The sequence below is a fragment of the Branchiostoma belcheri genome, unplaced genomic scaffold, assembly GCF_001625305.1.
Source record: "Branchiostoma belcheri isolate BF01 breed outbred unplaced genomic scaffold, Haploidv18h27 scaffold172, whole genome shotgun sequence".
Classification (NCBI taxonomy): Eukaryota; Metazoa; Chordata; class Leptocardii; order Amphioxiformes; family Branchiostomatidae; genus Branchiostoma; species Branchiostoma belcheri.
The window spans coordinates 170,794-181,248 of record NW_017803180.1 but is presented as its reverse complement, the minus strand read 5'-3'; the positions used below and the strand labels follow the sequence as shown (position 1 = coordinate 181,248).

The window sequence follows — 10,455 nt, the reverse complement described above, 5'->3', positions numbered from 1 at the left end:
GGGAGGGGGGGGGTTCCGGGGGATTCGGAAGAACCCCCCACAAGGCTCAAAGGTCCACTTTTTGGTCCACTTTTTATGAAAAGGTCCACTTTTTGGTCCACATTTTATGTAAAGGTCCAAGATTTTTCTTGAAAAGATGGACTGGAAACGTAGAAAAACTGCTCCCTTTGTCATGGAATAAAAATTTACCTCTGATTTTTTCTTGGAAATCCTCTCAAAAATGCACGAAATGCCATTTTAGAAGGTTCATTTTTCAAAATTTTCCGGGGGAGCATGGGAGCATGCCCCCCATTCAAAATCCTGGCTACGGGCATGTATTGCAAACATATTATTATTTCACACTTGCTACACACGATCATTAGTTCTCGTTACTCGTTACGATCAGTGATCGACCAAATTGGAAAGTTTTAAGTGAATATGACAGTATGCAAAACAATAGATAAACAAACATGTATATTTCTGCACACGCCCGTAAGTAATTTCGCGGAAATCCCAGAAAAGTACATTAGATTATCTTAACTGGAATACGTTGAATGTTTATGATTTGATGGACAAAAACTCTGTTAAAAGTTTGGTCGCAGCCTCCAGTTGATAGGCGATATATAAAGACCCACATGTCACAGAATATCTGTCGTTTTCCGCCAACCCACCGGAAAGCACGTCTGAATTCAGGTCAATGATTTTTATCACACGGACATGCTGTTGTATCCAGAAACGTGCTTTATCCAGAACCATGTTCAGACACAGTCCTGGATAGTCCACGCGTATCTAGACCCGTGCCTGGTACAAATCTACATTCATGGATATATATACGAAAACTATCGAGAACCATGCCTGATCCTAGCAGTAACCCATTCAGGCAAAGAACTAGTTGACAATGGTTCTAGATACCATACATGCCGCGTACTCCTGGGTGAAACTTCTGGTAATCACACGGTGAGTAAACATCACGCCTGCATATGTGGAACTTTGATCTGTGCAATTTCCTCGCTGGGAAACAAAATGGCAACAGGACACAAACAAGTGTAGTCAAACCTGTACTAGTGACCACCTCTACATAAGGACCACCTGGCCATTGATATACAAACCTGTACTAGTGACCACCTCTACACAAGGACCACCTGGCCATTGATATACAAACCTGTACTAGTGACCACCTCTACATAAGGACCACCTGGCCACTGATATACAGTCAAACCTGTACTACTGACTACCTCCACACAAGGTAGCCTCCGTAGCAGGCTTATAGAACTGGGGGTTTGGTGGTCTTCGGCTGTTTTCTGATTAACCCAGCTAATTCAACCAGGTCGGCTATGTTGTCTATATGCAATCAGAAAATAGCACATAAAAGCTCCCAAAGACCCTGAAGACCCCCAAACCCCAAGTTTTTGGCTTGCTATGGAGGCTACACATAAGGACCCCCTGGCCATTGAGATACAGTCAAACCCGTACAAGTGACCACCATTACATAAGGACCCACTAAGGCCATTGATATACAGTACAGCCTGTCCAATGACCACCTCTAAAATAACTCTTAATCAAATGAAATAATAAATGGTAGATCGAGAATGTTTTTTTATGTATCATCACATCATTAGCCTATTTAACAAGCCCCGATACATTTGGGGTGGGGTTGGGGTAAGTTAGATAGTATACTATATATATAGTACATGTAGTAGTTTTATAGTATACTACCCCACGTAGGTCTCACACAGAAAAAACAACTATGAACATAAATAATACCTTTCCGTTACATAAAATCTCGACTCTCTTCGAACCCTCTATGAGACGCCAGGACATCCCAAATCTTCCAGGCGGATAGAAATATATTTTCTTGCTTCAATACTAGAGTGACTTCATGGCGTTAATTCGTGACGTGAGAACACTGAGGACATCGGAGCTCCAAATTCAGACCTTGGACCCGATGGACAAATATTACCCGATCAAACACCCGTGATATCCGTTACTAACCACTGGGCCAATCGCTGTGCTCCTTTCCGGTCACGTGAGACGATACGTAACATTGTAATTTTTACCTGATACATGTAGATACGGTCACGCCTTATTAGGCATGTTAGTCACTCGGTCGTTGCCATGGTTACGGATACGAGTAAAAAAAACCCGCCAAACTCTTTTTTTGGGCGCGACAGAAAATCGTATTTAGGTCCACGTATGGATGTTTATATTTATTCAAACGTGCCTTAAGCCACCCCAATTTAATTTGTTGTGTCTCGGAGTTGTTCAGAAAAATTATGAAGCGACAGGGCGAAATAAAAATTTAAAAAAATGGCCAAGGCACCCCATGAAGGCCGGAAATGTTACGATATGAACCATGAAGTCAACATACCAGGCTGGTGTATAATTAAAGCAATAGATTTTAAACATTTAATGAAACGGGGCTACATTGAAAAACTTTAACAACTAGGAAGAAAAGGACTTTCTTAAACAGTTGGGGCCAAAGTATGTCTTTCATTGAGCATTTTGCAGTTGATTCAGAACCTAAAATCTTTTCTTTTTTTTTTTACAAATCGAAAAAAAGGCGAATCCAAGAGACAACAAATTAAAATGGTGTTCCCTTATCAAGGGCTTGGTACGCAGAGTCACAAAACTGAACTTCAGACTTTCGCACTTCGAGTGTACCTAGTTACTCAATGTACCGGCGATATGAGTTAGAATTCCATGTCGTCATTGTGTTGACCCTATAGCAAAGGTGCCATCTTTCGTAGTTACCGCACGTAGCAAGCAGAAAGGGTTGTGGCGTAGCGGCAGAGTGCTCGACTCGGAACCAAGAGGTCCCGAGTCATGGCATGCCACCGATCTTGTGCCTTCGGAAAACTTTACACGACTTTCCTCACTTAACTTAAGTGAAAATGAGTATTATCCTGTCCTGTATTTGTCCTCTGCGTTACTGGTATAAAATATGTTGAAAAAAATGGAGTGCACGTGTCATCACCATGTCTGGTCATGAAATGTTGAATTTAAGAAAGCAAAAGAGAGAGCCAGCCGTAACTACAGAGACCCCAGGCTATTGGCCCTAAGCAAATAACACTTCAAAATGTCAAACACAAGACTTATAAACGTTACTTGCTATTCAAAGGGACACATTTTGGATAGATTGCAGTCTTATGGCACTAGTATAGTTTCACTGCGGCATCACACCGTGTATTCTGGCGTCCCGATTCGTGGTTTGAATTTAATCTCCAAGCAGATCCCTCTCGGTGGCAAAAAGACAGTATCAAATTGGCCAGGTAGTATCCATTAACCAGAGAAGGTCCGCGGCCCCCGACGGGGGTAGCGACAAAAGAACGGCCATATATAAAAAGGTAACGATCATTCCCCCACAACCTCTGCTTGGAGAGTAGTTTGAAGTTTTCTATGGTTGTTGTAAAAGACTATCGGTAGACACTGGCTGGATGAGACGACTTAGAATGACTGGCAAGTTCTGGTGGTCAGCAGAGCAAACAACTTAAAGAAACAGACTCTCTTGTGTTAAGGTACAAGAAACACGCTGTTGCATCGCCCCACTTCCCTGTAAAAACGCCATTTTGGTTGTTTTCTTTAGTTTAAGGAGTAAAATGAAGCAAAGGAACGGTCGAGTCCCACTACCTTAACCTCTCCATATAGCGCAAATAAAACATTCCAGCTAGAAGCAAGAGCAAGTGATTGTCAGTTTTCTTTTTGGAGAAACGCCCTACTGCAGTTATTGTCCCAACATTCTCCCTCTCGCTCTGAACTGTTACCTAGTTAAATACAAATATAACGCCACAGCCTGTGAGCCACTCACCAAGAACAAAATTGCTCAAGCGCCAGTTTGCCATAACTAGTATTTTGTAGCAAATTAATGAAAAGTTTTGTATCTTAAACAGGTAACACGTCCCCTACCTAACCCCGGCCCGTATTGTCGCACGCGCCTGCTGACACCCGACACCCGACTGTTTTCAGGCGGGAACAATGTTCCACTCACAACACAACACCCCAGCTGTCACCTCTGACCCTGTTACCATGGTGACCAGGTAGTGCCACACCTAGGACCTTTTTTTAAATATATAATCCAACATCTAATTACAAGACGTGGTGACGGCACACTCAAGTTTTTTTTCAAATTTTTAACCGTCACCAACACAGGGGACAATACAGTACTCATTTTCACCTGAGCGAAGTGGGGAAAGTCGTGTAACGTGCCTTTCCCAAGGACACAAGATCGACGGCATGTCAGGACTCGAACCCGGGACCACTTGGTTCCGAATCAAGCACGCTGCCGCTACGCCACACGGCCTGTACCCTTTCCGGCCCTGTCCGGACATTGGACAGGTGTTTACAAGTAAACAGGTGTGCAGAGAAACCGTGGAACGACAGACAGGTGCCTCGCTACATACCTGCTGTCACATGCCGCTGTTACGTAAACAGGGAAAGTGTTTGGCATGTATCCAGTTCAGCTGCTACAACAGCGGGTTTGTTACATGTGGAGACTATTGTAGCAGTTGGAGTGGAAGAGGAGGGGGGGGGGATTCGGCTATACAATTACCATATTTTTCAACATCCCCTACTGAACTTTGGGATAGTTGATTGTAAAATTTTCTTTTCATGAACTGCAAATTTTTTAACACTCTCCATGACAAGTTTCATCTCAAATCAACATACATGTAAGTACCATCTCCAAGCATAGTCCGTGCTTTTAAGTACGAGATGGACAAGCTAAATAAATAAATATACAAAAGAGAAAAATAAGAATGAACATGACGTTTGGGTACAATGTGTGGTATCTGACAGTTCTACGTGAAAATTGGCAGTAGTGTCAGTTATACCTTTGTTACTGGAGTGTAATCTTGTCTCGCATCAAAGAGGTATATACTTGTACAAACATCCCTAGCCACTACCCCCCCCCCCTACAAACTGTTAACACACAAATACAGGGGGTAGGGTGGTAGGCGTGTGGTAGAAAAATGTAGTATGGAAACAGTCAGTGTAGCGGATCTTGATCTTGGGGAGCGGACTAAAGCTATTAAGGCTGGACTCCAGGCTAAGAAAAATCGGATGCAACATCTTTCACATGAACCTACACAGGCAATAGAGTACAGCAGAAAATACAACATGAAAAAGGACAAGTTTGAACGACTAAGAAGAGCGAAGGTTACATGTATCTATATCTATGGAAAGGCTGTGTCTATCTCTAAGACAAGTTTACACTATGTCTATGCCTTTACCCATGCCTAAGGCTATGTGTCCATGTTTATATCTATGTGTAAGCTTCTATGTCTAAGTCTATGTCTATGTTTAAGTCTATATCTATTACTCTACATCTGAGTCAGTCAATGAGCCGTCTATGTCTATATACGTCTAAGACTAATTATACGTCTATGTCTATGCCTGAAGTCTGTCCATATTCATGTCTATATCTAAGTCTACGTCAATGTCGCCCGTGTCCTTGCCTACGTCTACGACTGTCTGTATAAGTCAACGTCTATATCTAAGCCTATTATTAAAGGAGTACTAACCTCCAGAAGGAAGTGCTATTTTCCCATACATCATGCTGCAATGAATACATAACTAGCCGACTTTTTACATAATTTCGCTTATACGACTTGCACGGCGCATGTTTGTAAAGTGATATTAATATCATTTTCCCCCATGCTGAACCACAATTGATACATCCGGGAATTCTGGCTTACGCAATACTCATACACTTCAGGTCAACATAAACATTTTTCGGCGAAAATGGTAGGAGACAAGCACACTAACAAGCTGATTATTGAGAAATTACTTGCTTTACTTTGCTTGACCTGTGGCTTGGATATTATAATATCAGGATGTCGAATACAGTGGGAGCCAGTTTCATCCTGCGTGTTTTGATTTTCTCAACTTATTTGCATGTAAGTATTACTTGAACAGATAATTAGATTACGCCACTTATGGAAAGGATAACTAGATTACGCCGTTTTTTTCATCGTCAATATTTGCGGCATAAATGAGGGGCGATAAGGACACCAAGAAAGGGCAATGGTTGGTAAGATACCAAAGAACACAAAACGGTATGAATTTTTCTTATCGCCCCCGAAATGAGGTCTGTAACGTAACTTTTTGTTTAAAACATAGACACTAATGGGGTAGCGTGGTGTATTCTGGGATAGTTTTGAGGGTATTTGGAGAGTTTGTCCTGGATTCGATGCATTTTAAGACTTGCGCGCAAAATGGGCATTTAATTGTATACTGTAAAATAATATGCATTTTTCAATTCCAAAAATAAATGCCTGTCGAAATATAGCACCTCCTTCTGGAGGTTAGTACTCCTTTAAAGTCCATGTCTATTTTATGCTTATGTCCATATTCATGTCTATACTTGTATTTAAGTCTACCTCAATATGCGTGACCATGTGTGCCTATGTCTACGCCTACCTCTGTGACTATATACCTATCTATGTCTGTGTCTATGCCCATGTCCATGTCTAAGTCTATGCCCTTGTCTAAGTCTATGTTCTTTTCTAAGTTCATGTCTGTGTGTAAGCCTAAATCTATGTCTACGTGTATGACTATATCTATTTCTATGTGTAAGTCGACGTGAATGCCCATGTCCGTGTCTATGTCTAAGTCCGAGTACATCTGTGTCTCAGGATGTACCTGTGTAAATCTCATTTTAAGTCTAAGTAAGCTTAAGTCTAATGCAGAACCAGGCTGACACCTTCCGTCCCGCCCAGCCGGCTATCACATGGTCCGGTTGCCGAGACCCTGACCAGCGGCACCGACCGCGACCACAGACAATACTCCTCCTCACTCCCAACCCGCACAAACAACTATAAATAACCCGCAACAACATAACATAACCTACAAAACCGGAACATTCTACACTTTCGACTACTGTACGCGTCTGTTACCATGGCAACGAGAGCGTATTTCGTATCACACGTGAACTGTGCTGATTTTTGAAGAGAATTCAGACGAAAGAAGGAGTGAGAAGCCAGTGCGTTTTGTCCTGAATGGAAAACCCTAGGTGTAACTGATACCAGGTTACCAACAACAAAAGGGCTTCGGTCTTCCCAGCCTAGAGAATCTTTCGAACATGGACAAATCTTGGGCCTTGTTTTACCTTTACTAAACTCAAAGTCAGAGAGATGGGCAGGGGAAGGGTGGAGGGACACTTCAAGTTTGGGATCAGCGCAAATTTAAGGGTTTGACCTTGCCAGAGGGATGGGTTTTGGTCCATAACCTTGACATTAAATACAGAGGAGTTTACGGTTCCTTAGATAACATAAGATGTCGTTCTTAAGGGCTCAGCGGTTTCTTGAGTACTCAAGGAAGACGCCTGAACAGAGGGCGTTAAGGTGACGTTTACGGGAAGGCGTGTTTCTTAAGGGTTCTCATCCGCAGCTCAAACAAACCGCACAACGACGTCACACCTGTGTACGGCTCACCTGTCCACCTGACGCCGCCGTAAACACCTGTACGTCACCGCAGCGTGGGACGTCTGACGCTCCCATCCTCACGGTTCCGTCCTGTAGGAGTTACTCCCGACATTTCTGGTCCTGCTGTAGTTTTTCTCTTTCCCTGTCCGGATCTAGCTAGCGGTCCCCGTTCGGCGTCACGGTGTGTTGTCGCGCGCGGCTCTCGGGTTCGGGCGCCGATTCGCGGTTAGCCTTGCATGGCATGACGGCAACAATGACACCGAACCCCCGCCCCATCCCCCGCCAGGAGTCAATGGAAACCCGACCCCACACCGCCATGGAATAGAACCCCCCCACGGTAACCCGACCCCCGCCCGCCATGGAATAGAACCCCGTGACGTAACCCAGGACGCAGCGGATAGGAGGATAATCTATCGGTACCATCAGCTACAATCCGCCCGGCCTTTCAGAAAACCACTGTGCGGAACGTCTGTATTCACGGAGGTCCATAGAACCTCACTGAGTATGTCTGATTCAGACACACATATGGCGCTGTGGATAAACTTAAGGCAAACTGTTTGTCGGTAAACAAAGAAAATTCCGATTGGTCACGGCCAGTCTGCATGTAGGTTTTCATGAAAGTGGACATAAAACGGGATCGCTTTGGAAGGGGAGTTAGTTACAGGAGTAGGAGTCCAAGTCTCAAGGGAAGACTTGGTGTTGTAAATCCAGAATCGTGCTTTATCCATAACAATCCACGGTTTTGTATAGCCCACGGCACGCGCATCCAGAACCGTACCTGGGGCAAATCTACGTTTTCGGATACGCGGAGACAATCCAGAACCGTGCCTGATCCTAACCCTAACCCATTCAGGCTTAGACGTAGATAGACACAGTTCCGGATATCTGGATAATTGGTCGTTGGTGACGTAATAATATGAACAGGTTGCAGAGGGCAGGTCGGGAGTTTTAGGATAATCACCATCATGGTGCTAGCCCAAAGCAAGACGGTTATCCTCCAAACGTGTCTGTCTTTCATGGTCTGTAAGGAGTATTGTACCACCCAGCCAAATAAAACTTAAGGACATTTGACCACCCACAAAACCCACCATATGACAGTTGGCTAGACACGCGGTAAAAAGGAGCGGTCCAAACTGGACAGACGTCCTACCCGACCGACGCGTTTACTTTACTCTGTATGCTCTTAACCCACCATCGCCGGCAAGTTGGTCTGTATGATTTGCCATCACGCGAAAAGGATTTAAAAGACGTTTACAAACGTCGCGACTTTTCTCCGAAGACAAAAGTTGGGGATAGCCTGGGTACGGATGCCATCCTCCGTAGTTACCACTGGCTCTCTCTAGAAGAGCTTTGTACGTGACATCGTCTGACAGAAATTTAAGGCAAGGCCATCCTACTTGTAAACTGGGGCCAAGTATAGTGAAATAAGATGATGCTTAGGCTGAACATCCTGGATTTATGGAAAAGTTTGCAAAAAAAAGTTTCATCAATCTTTCGATAGTATCCAAACACGCGCGACTATAGTTTCACTCAAATACTGGACAAATTAAAGTTAAGGCAAAAATAATTCATTTTTCTCTATATAAAACCCACCTTTCCGGCCCGTCCGTTTCCGGCGCTGGAACGTGAGACTTGTCCTCGCCGACATGACGTCTGCTACATGTAACAACTACTCACGATGTGGCGGTTCTGGTGTTGCGGCTCCTGTTGCCGGTGTGTAGCAGCGTCCTGGACGGGACGTCAGAGTAGCGAGCTGTTTTCTACCATCAGTAGACAACACTTTATATGTAGCAAAGTGTTCTTATGGCCACTTTAAGTAGCCAATTTGTAGCCATGTTCTGTGCAGCACGGCTGTAGCCACTTCTCCAAATGTAGCGACTTGTTCTTACACTCTCAGCATCAATGTAGCGACTTGTTCTGTTTGTAACAGTTTTACCGCAACAGTCGCCTGTCTATCCCTGCTCGTTGCCTAGCGACCGGGACTTTGCTACATAATTACATTTACTCTCTTAAAGGCGAGCATCAATTGCCTGGGAACTTGGTAAGTGGATGGAGTACGTGTGGCCTTTTCTAATGTAATTCCCGTTCGCCTTCCTAATTGTTACATCCGGGCTGTAACGTTTCCAAGTGCAGGAAATGTGACAAATGAAGCCTGAATGGCAGAGTAAATGTCATTAGTGTGTAAGGCGCGGGTTACGCACTTCCAGAGTTAGGAAGGACCAAAACACGCTCTTGGAGGGAGAGGGTTCGAAACAACAGCTTTTTTTCCCTTCAAAACTTAGTCGGCTGTTGTCTTATACTGTCACTCTTTTCGTGTCAACCAATATTGCAAGGAAACCATAACGTATTTCTTATTACATGTATACCCCCCCCCCTCACTATCAACTATCCTCCACTGGTACCAATTTACTAGTAATATGACCTTCAAATATAGAGACATTCCAAAATAAAGAAATGGAGGGAGTGGGGGGTACATGTATTTCATCCTTTTCTCCATTCTTATAATGTTTTCACTTTATATTTGTCAAGCCATATATAGCTATATTTGCCATTTTATATCTGATTATCAAAGATAAAGGTCACCACAAGGTCAATCCCAACATGGCGGATCTTCGGTTTTATTGCATCGGAGGTTGATTGCACATTGATCGTCAGGTGGAACAGTCCACTCACTGGGGAGGGGTGTGAAGCATGACCCTATAACTCTAGGATACAAACTGGCATTAAAAGTTTGTATGTTACACCCTATTGTTGGATGGACTCGCCCATGGTCAACAAACAGCAAAGCACTTTGGGATATGCCATATCCCATCATGCCATATTACAGACCAGTACATGTTTGCCCCCCCCCCCTCAAGAAAGCAGTGATGGAAGACTCTAACGCGCAACTTTTTTGACACAAAAGAATTTTCTGACAATGAAAATTTCTCACTTCCTCCACCACAGTCAACCATAATTAAGTCAATTCACGACATCCACATACAAAACGATAAAGAAATCAGATTGTCAACACTGCTAAAAAGTCGCATATTCTTATAACTTACTACAGGTTATTATT

At 43.6% G+C, this 10,455-nt stretch overlaps 1 protein-coding gene across 1 annotated transcript in view; it reads right to left on the bottom strand.

Annotated features, from left to right (window-relative positions):
• The window catches only part of LOC109466937 (uveal autoantigen with coiled-coil domains and ankyrin repeats protein-like), a 10,176-nt gene extending 1,131 nt beyond the window's left edge, over window positions 1-9,045 (bottom strand). Inside the window, exon 1 of the mRNA XM_019764810.1 lies at window positions 8,991-9,045. Within this exon, the coding sequence (XP_019620369.1) occupies window positions 8,991-9,045 (55 nt within the window). The remainder of the gene's footprint in view (window positions 1-8,990) is intronic.
• Window positions 9,046-10,455: the final 1,410 nt, after the last annotated feature.